The sequence below is a fragment of the Pelophylax lessonae genome (assembly GCF_965119305.1).
Source record: "Pelophylax lessonae genome assembly, chromosome: 4".
NCBI lineage: Eukaryota > Metazoa > Chordata > Amphibia > Anura > Ranidae > Pelophylax > Pelophylax lessonae.
The window spans coordinates 128311960-128327729 of record NC_138771.1 but is presented as its reverse complement, the minus strand read 5'-3'; the positions used below and the strand labels follow the sequence as shown (position 1 = coordinate 128327729).

At 43.6% G+C, this 15770-nt stretch overlaps 1 protein-coding gene across 4 annotated transcripts in view; it reads left to right on the top strand.

Moving 5' to 3' along the window:
- Nucleotides 1-15770, top strand: part of SIN3A (SIN3 transcription regulator family member A) — a 123710-nt gene that overhangs the window by 82629 nt on the left and 25311 nt on the right. For 3 of the 4 annotated variants that reach the window (XM_082253074.1, XM_082253073.1, XM_082253072.1), the window contains 2 exons: nucleotides 6059-6153; nucleotides 9769-9967. In XM_082253074.1, coding sequence (XP_082109200.1) covers nucleotides 6059-6153; nucleotides 9769-9967 — 294 coding nt within the window. The remainder of the gene's footprint in view (nucleotides 1-6058; nucleotides 6154-9768; nucleotides 9968-15770) is intronic. The other variant, XM_082253075.1, reaches the window with a different exon arrangement.

Genomic DNA, 15770 nt, shown 5'->3' with positions numbered 1-15770 from the left:
TTAAATCCTGTGTTCTTGCCTGTAATTAGCAAACATGACCAGTGCCAAGGTAGTTGTCTTGTCAAGGTGCTGACATCAAAAGACTGCTCAGTCAGAACCACTGGCTGGGTAGCTCTACCTGAACAATCTCCTAGTGTTGGTCCTTCAGATCCTTTGCTTTAGAAGACTGCAGTTCCAGCTGCCAGACAGTCTCAGATCTTTTTACTGAAAAGGCCTAGCTTTAGACTGTCATTACTGGTTTAATGATATCAAGCATACTATTAAAATAAATGTTCGTGTGTGACTATGTATGCTTTAAAGCAGTCTGAACAAAGGTGATTTGATTTGGTGTCATTGATTACTTCATTTTGAACACAAACACAATCATTGCTGCTTCTTTATAAAATGTACCTTTTAGTAGATTTTGATTGCAAAGCTTTTTTTTTTTTATGCAATCTAATCAACTTGATACTGAAGTGACTTGAAAATGTTCAATCTCCATTACATATGAGCCAGTCCAGCCCTGAAGATGCCGCATTTGTAGGGTTGTTAAAAACTTGATTGTTATAACTTAATGAGAGAACGTGTGATGCTGATGTCACCATGTCCTTTTATGTCCTCTAATAATATTGTGTGGCAGAAACCTGTTACTCTACTAAGGTTATGCATACCGGATGGGGCTTCAGAAACCTGCTTAAGAGTTGTTTTTGTTGGGTTTCTTAATTTTAGTCGGGAAATTATGTCCTGCCAGTAGCACCTTTTGCAAGTATAGCTATGTAACACATTAAAATAAGTGCCTATACTGTAATAAAACTGTCTCACCCTGCTCTGCCCATGCTCAGTTACTCACTATTTTTTGGCACTGTGCTGAATTTGTAGAGGCTGATGAACTCCAGCTATTCACACACTTTACACAGTGAGGGGGATGGTTCCTTTGGGCCAGCTTGGCCCAAAGGAATTATGTCCCTCACTAACATGCGAGACCGCTGGATATGTGGTACAAATCATGTAGCTGAGGCTACATACAGCGTAGCACACTGTGTTCCGGGGTTGAGCTGTGACTTCCTGTCTCGTACCCGGAACACAGAGTCTTAGTGCCGGTTCACACTTGTGCAGATGCGGAGATCACATGTAATTCGGAGCGCACTGCTCCTAAATTACATGGCTGAATTCGCACTGCATCCGCAGCAAAAACTCACATGAGGCATTTTTTGAGCCGCCTCAGAATCGGATCGCGCAGTGGTTCACACTTGTGCGATCCGATTCTGTGTGAACTTGAAGATCGCACTGCGATATGTGTTTGCAACTGGGGGTGTCAACTGTTAATTGAAAACCCCCTGCGTATCACATATGGCAGTGTGAACTGCCAGATGTGCGGATGCGATGCAGGAACACACTGCATATTCGCACAAGTGTGAACCGGCACTTACTGCGGCTCTCAGCCATTCAGAGAGCCATGTATTTTACCAATGAATACAAAGTTTCCTCTGATTGGCTCAGTCAATCAGAAGAATATTTGTATTCATTGTTGGAATGCATCTTTCTCTAAATGCCAAAGTGCCACTCAGATATTCTACTGTGATCCAGGTTTGAGACAGGAAGGTCTCTGCTCGGACCCAGAACACACTACGGTAATCTGTATGTAGCCTCAGCTATGTACAGTTTATACCACACATTCAGCGACCTCACATGTTACTGAGGAACATAGGGCCACCTTGGCCCAAACGATCTATGTAAAGTGTATGAAAAGCTGGAGTTCAGCTTTAAAGCTGAATTTAACTCGCCTATTCTTTACAGCCACGGAAGCTGCTTCTTTTTGATCTGCAACTGCCATTATCAGTTATGACACCAGCCATTTGATGGTTTTGACAGTTTGGTTACGGACAACAAACAGCAAATGTGACAGTTGGCAATACCGGCATTTCTAGAATGTTAACTTCTTTTTTTTTTTGCTGTTTTTTTTTCCCTGCTTTGATTTACTGCTGCTCAGTGCCCTGGGCTTCAGCAAAATGGCAGCCTCCAGCAAGAAGAAACCAGAGCAATTCTGGAGGCAATTTCCAGCACACATTCATTTTTGAAGAATAATTATTCATGTGGCATGCATGTTCCTTGCTGAATAACATTCTTTTTTTTTTTTTATTGTTATGGATAAAGTTTCTGCTTAAAACTGAAGCTTGTTGAAATATACAAAATAAAATGACAGCATACTGTTATAATTAAGAAACCACAAAAATCTAGGTTCAGAACAAAGTGTAAATTGATCAAAACATAAAGTGATTTCCATGAATGAATCTGCTCTCCTAGTTCTGTGATTAATACACAATACTTTTTAACTTTGAGTTCAGTGTTAGAAATAAATCTATGAATGGTATTTCATGTGTTTGGTGGCCACATTGCTCAGTGTAATACTTGGGCTTCATTGGCAATCTCTTGCTATTGAAAGTCTGTCAAGTCTCCTTGTTGGGAGAACATTGATAACCGTGTGGTGTAATTGAGTTGAATTCCAACAAAGTGATGTCTCTCAGTAGCAGGAGATAACCATTTTTGAAGTGGAGAAAATGTTTCTTAGCAGGAAAGACCTGAAGGTATTGAACACCTAATAATAAATGCTGTATTCTATGCCATAATTGGAACTAAATATTCACTTTTGTTTGGCTAGGTCTGCATATATACTTTTTGACCTGATGTGTTTTCCATTGAAATGTATCGATTCAAGTCTTGAATTGCACATCTATGAGCATCAGAATGTTTTAACAAGGAAAGGACACTCTGATGGTTTTCCACTGATTTTCTAAGAAAAGCACAACTGTGGAAAAGATGTAGAAGTGTAAATTCAGCCTAAAAGTTAGGAACTCTATTCATACAGCTCTGGAGTTCTGGATTTGGTTTTCAACAACGTATAAAGGCAGCCAAGTTGGTTTCAGTCCAGATTTCTCCTCCTGTGTAGGAATGCCTTTTAGTCCCTTTAGGGCACTCGTGTGAATGGGCCTGTGTTTATTTGGAAAGTGCTGTGTGTATGTGAGTATTTTTATTATGAAGCACCCATCTTATGTAGATGTGTACCTACACAACGATCAATACTCTGAACTAACCTTGTCCCAGTTCTACCACCCATCTATGTATTCATACCTCTTCTACCAACAACTCTTACATTAATAGAAACCCTAAGTGTACATTGTTTCTGTGGCCAGAATTGGTAGAGATGCTACAGGTATATCTACAAATGTTACACTGAAGGGGCTTGGAGCTTTTAAAATATGTGGCCCATAGTGTTAGGTGATAGACTTTTTATTTTACCTTTCTCTAATTAAGCTACATTGCGACTTTCATTTGTAGAAGTATCCTATGCAGAATAACTAATTTGGCTCCATATATTCTACTTAGCACGTGAATATATTCTACTTGGCACGTGAATTGGTCATCCTTGTGAAAAAGTATTCCTATTCTTAAAAGCCTTTATATTTGGCTATTAGATTTTTCTTCCTTTTTTTCTTTTTTTTTGATGGAATGCGAGAATGCCTTACCTCAATTCTTTGGCCTTCATTTCCTTGGGAACATTTAGTACCTTGGTACATTCAGTACCCGACAATCCTTGGAGTGTGTTTGAGACAGAGCTATGTATGGTTAAGTGACACTGTAAGGATTTTGATAAATAGTTATAGTCTGGTTGAAAAAAGAGAACCCAGTTCAACCAATAGAAGGGGGGGGGGGGGAGTATTTTGGTTGTTTTGGGACCCTTAAGACCCCGTTCAGACTGCGGCAATACAACTTGCTGGAGCGACCTGTGAAGAGCCAACCAAATCCAGTATAAGGACTACCATTATTGGCACAAGTTAAGAATGGCATTTCCCATACTTCTATCCTAACAGGTTCCCTTTGTGCAAAAGATATATAGTCAGTGTTATGTTCTATGGCTGATTTGGTTCTGCAGTGATAAAAACATTTAACTTTTAAAACATTTAAGTCAAATGAGTTGGAAATTCTTGAATACATTTCCAAACAATTTAGAAGCTCACCTCTGATACACAGTATAATGCTATATACGGGTCAAGAAAAGTATCTATTGGAGCTGTGATTGTTTTTGTATATAGATGCCCACTACAGTAAAATCAGTCTGTATATGCAGCGTGCTTGGTATACTCACTGTGGAACCTAAGGGGTTACCTCCTGGGAAAATGCTGTTTGATTCTGTTTTCCCTGATTCCCCCCTTTCCACAGTCCCCAATCCATCTGATAGTACAGAGCCTTGGGGGCACTCTGCACATGCTCAGTTTTGGTGTGTATAGCTAGAGAGTTTTTCTTAGGAGGGTGCATGTGATCGGCACAGGGCCAATCAGCACTGTCCAGACAGAGGGTGAGGGGTCATGTAGAGGGTCAGAAGAGAATGAAAACTCCCCCTTCATGCTTTAACCAGACATTGATAGAAGTCACAAGACTGCTATATACTGCTAAGAAAAGGTATATATCAGTTTATATTTACTAAAGTAATTTCATTTCCATGTACTGTGGGAGACCAGATATAGTGAATTCAGGGTTCTGGGTTTAGTAACACCTCAAGGTCAATCCACAAGTGTTTTTCAGTCCCAAAAAAGTCACCATTGTGCCTTACTACATTGAGTTGCTGAAAGCAACACCTGTTCACTACTTTGCTGATATCTAGATAATCATGTCTGGTTGAGTAATGCTGCACGTGTGTGCCATCAATCGGAAGTGAGTTGTTTACCAGAGAGAAGTTGTTGCCTGGTCACAGTAATGGCAGTTTTTTTCTTTTTTGCTGAGACTACGCATTGTCCAGCAATTGCCACTTTGATGTAACTTGTGTGGTCCAATTGGGGCCCAAAGCAGATAAGTTTTAAAGTGCATTTGCCACTTTTGGGTATTGAAAGTACTTAAACTCCAAAACCGCACCATACCATCATTTTCTTTTTAGTGCAAAGCACTAGTACAAGTGGATGCAGAAACATGACCTGGTATGACTGAAGAGGGGGACACATCTGTTTGAGGCAGCTCAGTTGTCAGCAGGTGAAATCTAATTCACAAATGATTTGAATGAGGCCAATCAAACCTCTTGCTCTTCTTCACAGAATCTGATTTACTAAAGGATTCTCTAATCACGTTCAGGTGAATTAAAAATAAAGTTGAATTTCCAAGTCGTCTTAAGTATATTTGATTGAAAATTAAAAAAATAAATCATTGAGCTAAAACTGCTTTTATTTGGTAGAATGCATGCAGTGCCTTCCTTAGATTCACATCTGTGTCCCTATATTGGTAGTGGTATATCTTCCTGGTAATACTATACCATACGAATGAATGGGGCACGTCATTCATTTTATATTTTGGGAAGCTTGGATGCTTACAAAACAAGAAAATAGAAAACTTCTCTAGAGCCTTTTTGAATTGGTGCTGAAAGTTGGCATAAAGTGTAACTAAAGGCATAACTTTGGTTTTTTTTTTTTTTTCTTTTGCCATCTGTGTCCCTTTCGAGGTTTCCCTTCATTTTCTGTCCCATAGCCAAAAAGGCAAGTGGAGAGGAAATGCCTCCAAAGTGCGGGAATCCCAGTGTGTCACCAAACATATTTAGTGTTCTGATACCAGCCCAAAATTTTGGAGTATTTTTTACTTTCGCTGGTGATGGTAAACAGGGCAAATAGAGTGCATCTCCCTAAGGGGGGCACAGACAGCAATAAGAACTGACAGGTGTTCTATACCTGTCCACTGTATCCAAAACATCACTTTTAAGGTTTACTAACAAAGAGAAAAATTGTTCATTGGTAGGTACACAATATAATTATGTAATTGGCTTTTGAACCTACATACTTGGCTGAATCTGAGTTTTGAAAAATGGCGTTCCACAAACAAAGCTGAAGCCTCTGAATAGATATATACTGTCTTATATGATGGTTATTTCTTCGCTAGGGTAGATCTCCATACTGGATTTTTAGAATCTTGAGATGATAAAAGCAGTTTTGCCTCCATGGTGCATCTTTGCTGTGCTCTACCTATTCTGTGCATGCTGGTTGTGGTTCCTGGCGCTCTGGGCTCTGTCACTAATTCTGCACCCTTTGTCTTCTATTTTAAGCGTTGGTCGGACTATGTGGAAAGATACATGAACTGTGACTCTACTTCCCCAGAGCTGAGAGAACATCTTGCACAGAAACCAGTTTTCTTACCCAGGTGAGCTTACCTTCAGATATCTGTGCCAATTCTGTTAATCCTGTGTTAATGTTTATTCTCCGCCAATGCTTTTTTTTTTTTTTACAATTTTCCACTTTGTTCATGCCATATTGGCCTCCAACACCTCTGCTGGGAAGTCAATCCAGTAATATCTTCCTATTTAGTCTGACCGTTTCAGTCTTTTTCATCTACAGTAATTTCCTTCCTTTGTCGCTGTAGTTGCCCACTTTTTTTAAAGAATTGTAATCACTTTAATATGTATACTTGTCCTGTTCCTGCAAATTATAATGAGAAACAAATCTCTCCACTTTTATGACCAGCAAGCCTGTACATTCCCATAGTCTCTTCTGAAACATGTGGATCAGTAGCTTGAGGGATTGTGTGTCATCCCCCCAGCTTTCTGTGGCTTTCTCATGCTCTCCCTTCTCACCAAGAAACCTGAGCAAACAGCTTGTGCATCTGCCGGTCGAACAAAGCCTGGGTCAGCTTTCTGCTTTGCTAACCTGGAAGCAGTGACCTGATGTCAATTCCGGTTCATCCGGAAGTCAACAGTGCCATTTTCAAAAATCAAAAGCATTAGAAAACGCCAAACTTGGTGTAATTGAATGCTTTTATAGGCAGTGGAGGGATCTGGTGTCTGTAAAGAGTACCTGTCACATGCATATTGCGGTCACAAGGATGTTTACATTCTTCGTAAACGAAAAAAAAAAAAAAAATTCAAGCGACAGTGTAAAAACAAAAAATTAAGAAAAGAAGAAAAAAGTGCCCCCATCCCCCCGTGCTTGCGCGCAAAGGCGAATACATGTATCGATCATGCACGTAACAGCGGTCGTCCGACACGTGAGGTATCACCACGAATGTCCGATCATGGGCAGTAATTCTAGCACCAACTCCTGTGTATATCTAAAGTGGTAACCTGTAAAGGCTTTTAAAGTGTCGCCTATGGATAGTAAAATTGTGTGCAATTTTTAAAGCGTGACACGTTTGATATCTATTTAGGTAGCAGAACATCATCATCTACAAAAAATGGTGTGTGTGTGTGTTTTTGCTTTAAAATTTAAAGAAAAAAAAAGTATTTATTTTTTTCCAAAAAAAAATATTGGAAAATCGCTATACAAATCCTGGAAGACATTGAAAAACCCACTAATTTATTATCCAGGGCCTCGGTTTTTTTAAAATATACACTCACTGGCCACTTTATTAGGTACACTTTGCTAGTACCGGGTTGCCCCCCCCCCCCTTTTGTTTTAAGAACTGCCTTGTTTAATCTCATGAAGAATTAAGTTGTTAAACATTCCTCATGGATTTTGTCCATATTGACATGATAGCATCACGTAGTTGCTGCAAATTTGTCAGCTGCACATCCATTAAGTGACTCTCCCATTCCACCACCTCCCAAAGGTGCTCTATTGGATTGTGATTGGGTGACTGTGAAGACCATTGGAGTTCGGTGACCTCATTGTCATGTTCAAAAAAGACTGTGAGATGATTTGAATTTTGTGACATCTTGCTGGAAGGAGCCATCAGAACATGGTACACTGTAGTCATAAAGGGAATAGACATGATCCGCAACAATGCTCAGGTAGGCTATGGCGGTTAAACAATGCTCACTTGGTACTAAGAGGCCCAAAGTCTGCCAAGAAAATATTCCCCACACCACCACCACCAGCCTGAACTGTTGAGACACGGCAGGAAGGATCCATGCTTTCATGTTTACGCCAAATTCTGATCCTAAATCGAGACTCATCAGACCAGGCAACATTTTTCCAATCTTCCATTGTCCAATATTGGTGATCCTGTGTGAATTGTAGCCTCAGTTTCCTGTTCTTTGCTGACATGAGTGGCACCCGGTGTGGTCTTCTGATCCTATATAGCCCATCTGTTTTAAGGTTCGATGAGTGGTGCGTTCAGAGATGGTATTCTGCATACCTTGGTTGTAATGAGTGGGTATTTGAGTTACTGTTGCCTTTCTGTAATCTCAAACCAGTCTTCCCATTTTCCTGTGACATCAACAAGGCATTTTGGTCCACACAGCTGCCGCTCACTGGATATTTTCTCTTTCTTGGACCATTCTCTTTAAACCCTAGAGATGGTTGTGCGTGGGAATTCCAGTAGGTCAGCAGTTTTTGAAATACTCAGACCAACTTGTCTGGCACCAACAACCATGTCACATTCAAAGTCACTCAAATTCCCTTTCTTCCCCATTCCAATGCTTGGTTTAAACTTCGGCAAGTCATCTTCACCACTTCTAGATGCCTAATGCATTGAGTTGCGGCCGTGTGATTTGGCAGATTAGCAATTTGTGTTACCATGCAATTGAACAGGTGTACCTAATAAAGTGGCCAGTGAGTGTATGTTTGGGGGTTTGAAGTAGTTTTCGAGCAAAAATATGGATTGTTGCATGTAATCAAAAAGTTTGGAAGTGGATAAGCTTGACACCTAGTGCAGGGATGAAGAGCAGACTTGACTGTCCCTGAACTCAGAATATGGGTGTGCAATGTAACAAGCCATATATGTTTTTTAAAAATGAAAGCCAAGAGTGTAGGTGTAAAAAAAAAAAATGTCAACTCCATTATACTCCACTGTATAGAATAGTAAAATTATTTCATCTAATAAATGAGAGCAAAGTAAATATAGAATTTGAAAATTACAGGACAATCTTCTAAATGTCCTACATTCTGATTTTATATATTGAATTATTCACAGGGATACATTTCTTTCTGGGGAACTACAAATGTTACTGTATAGAACCAAGTGTTCTTGTATGCTTGTACAGCTTCTTCTGTAACACAAGTGTCTGATGCTTGGAAGTGAGTTTGGATTCCACAGGTGTGACCGACAGATTGCACATCTTGAGAGCTGCCCTTGTCTTCGATATGAGGTGGATTACACCAGACCGTAATTAGTACTGGCATAAATTCACGTAAAATATCCATAAGGGTTGCATATACTCCAAAATCTATACATTTATTTACTACGGAAACTTTTGGATAGCTGTAAGGTGAGCTGGGAAACAGTCTATAATGTGAACTCACATACAGAAATTGTTGATTTTGTAGCACGTTTTGCATTAAAGTGATTGTAAATTTTTAAAGGTTTTTTTACCCTAATGCATTCTCTACATTAAGGAAAACAAAACCTTGAATAAGCAGCCAGCCCACCAATACTTACCTGTGCTCCCTGAGAGCGGTAGATCTGCGCGCTCTCTTCTCCTCCATAGGTTCAGGGACAGTTGTGGGAGTCATTGGCTCCTGCTGCTGTCAATCACACAGGAAAGGGGGCTGTCTATGGACACGCACAGCCAGCTTGGGATTGAGTCCGCATGAGTGCCCCCATTGCAAGCGGCTTGCTATGGAAGCACTTAATAGGGGGGAGGAGCCAGGCGCGCCATCAAGGGTCCGCTGAAATGAAGGATTGGGGCTGCTCTGTGCAAAACCATTGCAAGGAGCAGGTAAGTACAACTTGTTTGGTTTTTGGAATGTTTAATCACTTTAAACAGTGTATGAAGCATTTAAAGAGGAATTATTCCATGAATATAGAAACCAAAACATTTATAAAGCAATTTCTGTACATTTGCTTATTTTTTCCCCTGGCCTACAACCTTATGTACAACAGGAACCTGCGCAGAATCCGGAAATGCCAGAGGGGACGAGAACAGCAGGAGAAGGAGGGCAATGGAAAGCGAAACCTGGAGAACCTAGAGAGTCTGGACAAGCTGCAGTGCAAATTCAAGCTCAACTCTTACAAGATGGTATATGTCATAAAATCTGAGGACTACATGTACCGTCGCACTGCCTTGCTGAGGGCACAACAGGTAGGTTGTGGACACAGCCAATTGTCTTTAAACGCTTCAACATTTGCTAAGGGTAAAAAAAGGTAAATTATGATCCCGTTTTATCCTTTAGCGATTGGGTGGGGTCGGGGAGCACATTAGACCTCTAAGGTTTATGCCATGCCATCAGACTTTCGGACAGTAAGAAACCAGAAGGTTCCTCGTGTTCTATAAGGTCTGCACAGCCAGCCATCTGCAGTGTAGCTTGGTGTCCAAAGAGGTAGGATGCCTCTACCACCCCTGCTGGTTGAAAAATGAAACTCTTGCGCTGCTTTCAATGTCACACCAAATTCCCAGTTCTTGAAGTATCACTTCAACAGCTACGTTTATGCTCAGTGTTTACCTTCACCCTTGAGATTTGGATATGCACTACAGCCTTTGCTTTCATGTCACTGCACACGTGTTACTTTCTGCATGCTCAGTGTCATACCATACCCACCAAACCTTTGAGATGAATTGCAGCCTCGGTTTCTTTTCCGAAAATGAGGACCTTTTGCAGCTTACACTTTGGTCAGCAAACCTTGAAGATTCAATGTAGCGTTTACATTCTACTATTCCACTGGGGTGATAGAAAGTACATGCCCTTTTAAATCTCCCTTGCTTCTTCTGGGCCATATGTACTGTACCTTGTTAACCAGGGGGATCGCTACATGCAGCAGTCACCCTGCACACTGGTGGCAGTTATTGACACAGTAATGTTTGACCGCACTAAAGTGGCACTTTCTGAGCCTGTTTAGGCCCAATTCTCTCCAAGTCTGCTGGGGAGAACCTTTGGCACACTAAATGGTCCTAGAGGACATTTTCTGACTCCCCTGGATTTGGTGAGTACAGTGCACCCCAAGTCTAGTGCACACCTAGCATTTCTTTTCTGCAACAGAAAGGCTGCATGCCTACTGTTAAAGCTGCTTCTGCTCTGCACTTCATGTCCTGGCTGTGCAATAGACCACAGGACTGCACTGCTGGAACTCTTTCGACCACCTCACCCCACAGCTTGGCAACCCAGCATCCATCTGACTGGCCTTAGGGTATTGCATTTTTCATGTTTAACCCTAAAGGATTAGTCTGCTGCCATGCAACATTGCACTGCTGTGGTGCTGTCTGAACACTACACTTGCCTAATTGGGCCTCCTGTCTCTTTTAATTCTGGAAATTTGTCTGAGACTAGTATAAAGTGAAATCACCAGACTGCACTTGGCAGGCCCCTTCTGACCACAATGTACTCTGCCTGTACCCAGTGCAACATTGGCTTTGTAATTCGTCAGGATGTCCCACTATGACACTTGCAAGACCTCCTTTAATAAGCTTATGGATGCCCACCTTGAAGCATTCACTGGAGATTTAATGTGTGGCTTGGAGCTCTGACTGGTAGTCATATTGTGTACCAACTCAGTCTTCCCTTAGTGATGATGAGCTCTTTCATTGCTAATTTGCTCACCTTAAGGAGAGCATTGTCAGGCTATTCCAAGCAGTATTTGGGGCACTTATATTTGAGCAGTCATTCTAACCTACCAGTATTGCATCTACTAAGATCGGTTTTTAGAAAACAGAAGTGGATTCCAAATCTTTAGGCGTTTGAGGAGATCGCATGTCTTAGTAGTATAACAGTCTGGCAAGGCCTCTTCTGTCATTGGCTGCTTTGATGCTTCTTAGCCCTTCCCACAGCACCTCTTAAAAAATAGTTAACATCCCTATCAGTAGACCTGCATCAGACTGTAATAGACCGACCGGAGTCCTGCCTCAGCAAGCCTATAATCATCCCAATTGCAGATTCAGTTTTCTGTAATACTACAGCATAATAAATGCTTTGGGAAAGACTATTGATTCTTAGTACTGGTTTTACATCTTCAACGTCTGGCATCTGGGTAAACTAGGTAGTCTCTATTGGTTACAAAACTGAGTTTGTCTTTCATAAGAAGCATTGGTGATCCTTATCTCAATGTCTCTATATTTCCTCTGCATCAGTCTCTACACAATATTGGGAAAATTCACTTCGTCTGTGGCCCTAACTGAGGGTTTTTACCAAAATGCTTGTCTTGGTGCTGGCTCCACTTAAAACCAGGGGCATTCATATTGAGGCATTCCTCTTTGACCTCCTCATCAGGGTGCTGTTCTCCAGGAACTGCAACCAACATAAAGGTGGCCGTGGAACCAACTGTTTTTTAGCTGGCTTGTGAATTACCACGAGTCCTGTTTGATCCCAGTGCAAGGGCTGAAATACCTGAGCATGCTGCCAGGCATTTACCTTTTAAACAGAAACCTATCTCCTTTTTTTCAAGCTCTACATCACTCTTCCTTCTACCTATGCATGCTGGTCCTGAGACTAATGGTCTCTGCCTTTCAGGCAATCCCCTTTTCTCAGTTGTACATCAGATTTCCTCAGTTGAAACATTTCAACCAAATGAGCCCAAGGAACTGCTGTGATTGCTCTGGTAGCGTGCAATATCTTGGGGACCTATCCCTCCTTCCTCTCTGGAAGATTCTTACCAGGCACCCAATCCACTCTGGGTGGGAAGGGGCCCTCACCTCGTTATAAAGTAAATGGTTGCTGGATGAAGAAGGAAAACTACTTGCAATTTAACATTTAAGAGATCCAAGGGATCTGCCTGCCTTTCCTACATAGGACAACTGGCTTTTGTTGAGGGATTCAGTCTAATAATGTCAACACGGTGACCTATAATTCTTAGGGAGGAAAAATGTCGTATAGGAGAGGTGGCTTACAGCCTGAGTTGAGCAGAATGTAATTTCTCTTTCGTTCGTGGACGGTCACAGCTCTTCATCATCTTAATCATTGGGTTATACTTCCCCTTACAGGAGTAGGACACTAGGCAGGAAAAAACTTGACTACGCCTATGGGGCAGTCCCAGGGGGTATACTGCCACTCTCCGCTATAGACACCCCTGGAGGGTTTTGGGTGGACATGGGCCCCTCCCTGGGATGGTGGGACCCCCGGGCTCCTCTCCTTCCCATGCAGCATTTACCCCTTTTGCGGTGGTCCAATGGGGGTTGGGGGGGGGGGGGCGCGGCACAGACGACCGGACGATCGATTTCTCGGGGCGCGGCACCGACGACCGGACGATTGATTTCTGGGAGGGGGCTGTACCTGGTGGGGGCTCCTGCCAGGGCCCCCTTCCTACTGGAATCCCATTCGGTACTCCTGCGGTATCCCCCCACGGAGCCGTGTGGCGCCGTCATTTTCTTGTGGCCTTTTGTGCTGCAGCTTGGCAGCCATGTTTGTGGAGCTTCGGCGGCCATTTTCTTGTGGTTTTCCCATTGAATTTAGTGGCGGCCATGTTTTTGAAGCTAATGACGGTGATTTTGGCGATGGGAGCCCCTACTCATCACCTAGTGCTGACTCTTGAGTCTTTCTCTTCCTGATCGCCACATGGTGTGCATTTTGCCGGGTGCTGCAAGTGCCTGATCGGTGGTGGAGAGTTTTTTTTTGGGGGGGGGGGGGGGTTTCTCGCTCGCTCTCTGTGCTGGACCCTGTAGTGCCGCCAGCGCGGTGAGAGTAACCCTATAAGTGGTATACAGCTTTTTTGTGTGGGTCCCCCTCTTCTCTAATGGATTCCCTGGAGCACATTTCCCCACCTGATCCCCCCCTCTGAGGCTGCCGGGCTCTCCGGGTCCCAGAAATCCCTGACTACACTGACGTCGGACATGGAGTCCTTCGTGTCCAAGGTGGATTTGATCCTGGGAAAATGGGCCAGCAAAAAGTGCCCCCCGCCTTCACCTGCTTCATCTGTCTCCTCAGATCCTGAATCTGGTTTGGCCGCTGCGGATGTGAGTTACACTTCTGGGTCTGCGTCCACGCACCCCGCGTGCTTCAATAGTGAGGATGGTTCCTCTGCTCCTCTAGCCACGCATGAAAAGGTGCTGGTCGATGCGCTGATTGTGTCAGAGCGTGAAATTTTGAAGATGGAAGATGCAGCTGATGCTGCGTCAGAGGCACCTGTCCCTTTTGGCACCCACAGGCCCTCCAAAGCGGAGAGGGTGTTCCCCTTTCCCTCTTACTTTAATATTGTCACTAAACTGGCATTGTCCAAAACGCACCTAGCGGTCCCTAAGCGTTTTGCGATGCGGTATCCTCATGAGGATTCCCTGCTTTAAAAAGTATACAGTTCCACCTGTAGTGGACACTCTGGTTTCCAGGTAAATAAAGCCACCTTAATTCCGGTTGAGGAGTCCCCAGTCTTTAAAGACCCGGCTGATAGGTAGGAGCCTCTGACCCGCCATATGCCTGATCATGTCCATGATTTGGACGCGGGTCCATGATTTGGACGCGGGTCCATGATTTGGACGCGGGTCCATGATTTGGACGCGGGTCCATGATTTGGACGCGGGTCCATGATTTGGACGAGGGTCCATGATTTGGACTCTTTCTCAGCAGTGGTCCTTTGACATATTATATGGATCAGACTTTTAAGAAGGCCTTATCTGATCTCCCATTTGTGGGGGATGGCCTGTTTGGAGCTTCCTTGGATGATATCATTAAGGGCCTCACAGGGGGGAAGAGTACTCTTCTTCAGTCTTCCAAGGGCAAGGAGCCCTGTCGTAGTTGAGGGCCAATCTTCTCGGCTCCTTAGAGGCCTTTTCGTCCTTCAGGGCCTCAAGACAAGTGATCTAAGCCCTTCAGAGCCTCCACCGGAGGTTCCAGGAGGACCTGGTCTGGCAAGTCACAAGCAGGCTCTTCCAGACCTACGGACAAAGCTTTCTCTGCATGTTGGGGCACCCCACCCCTATCTGGGTTGGGGGGGATATCTTCGCTGGTTTCCAGATCCGTGGATCTCTCTGATAAAGGACAAGTGGGTTCAAGAAGTCATTTGATCCGGCTACAAGATCGAGTTTGTCTTAGCCTCCGGAAAGGTTCTTCCCTTCCAACCTGCGCTTGTCCCCAGATCGCTTACGAGGTCTCTTTGGGGCGGTGCAAGACTTGTTACTGATTGTCCTGATTCTGACTTCGGAACGTTTTCAGGGGTTTTACTCAAACTTGTTTACAGTTCCCAGGAGGGAAGGCAAGGTACGTCCAATTCTGGACCTCAAGGAGCTAAACTGCTTTCAGAAGTTCTGAATGGAGTCAATTCACACAGCAGTGGCTTCCCTCCATCAGAGGGATTTTCTCGCTTCTATCGACATCAAGGATGCCTACCTTTTTAAATTCCAATATTTGCCGGTCACCAGCGCTTCCTCTGCTTTGCAGTGGGCGAGGAGCATTATCCGTTCGTGGCGTTACCCTTTGGTCTTGCCTCCGCTCCTCGGGTCTTCACAAAAGTGTTGGCCTCAGTACTAGCATTGTTGCATCAGGGGTGGCTAGCGGTACTGGGGTACCTGGACGATCTTCTGCGAGTGGACTCTCCGATAGCTCTGATGGGACAACTTGGGGATTACTCTGCGAACTCTGAGGGAGTTAGGTTCGATTCTGAACCTTCAAAAGTCTGCTCTGGTTCCGTCCACAAGATGGGACTAACTGGGTCTGACTCTACCTCAGCCAGAGTGTTTCTTCCTCTGAAAAAACTCCAGAAATTGCAGGAGGCAACCCAGCTTCTGTTGTCCAGCAGACGGTCATTCACCACCCCCTTGATTGCATTTGGGTGCTGGGCCTGATGGTGTCTACCTTCAAGGTGGTTCCGTTTGCACAATTCCACATGGGATCCTTGTGAAATGGACAAGAATCTCTAGACAATCTGATCCTGTTGAGCCGGGGTACGAGAGGGTCCCTGATCTGGTGACTTCGTTCTCCAGCACTTCGACAGGGAAAATCCTTTCTCCCCTTGTACTGGATGGTTGT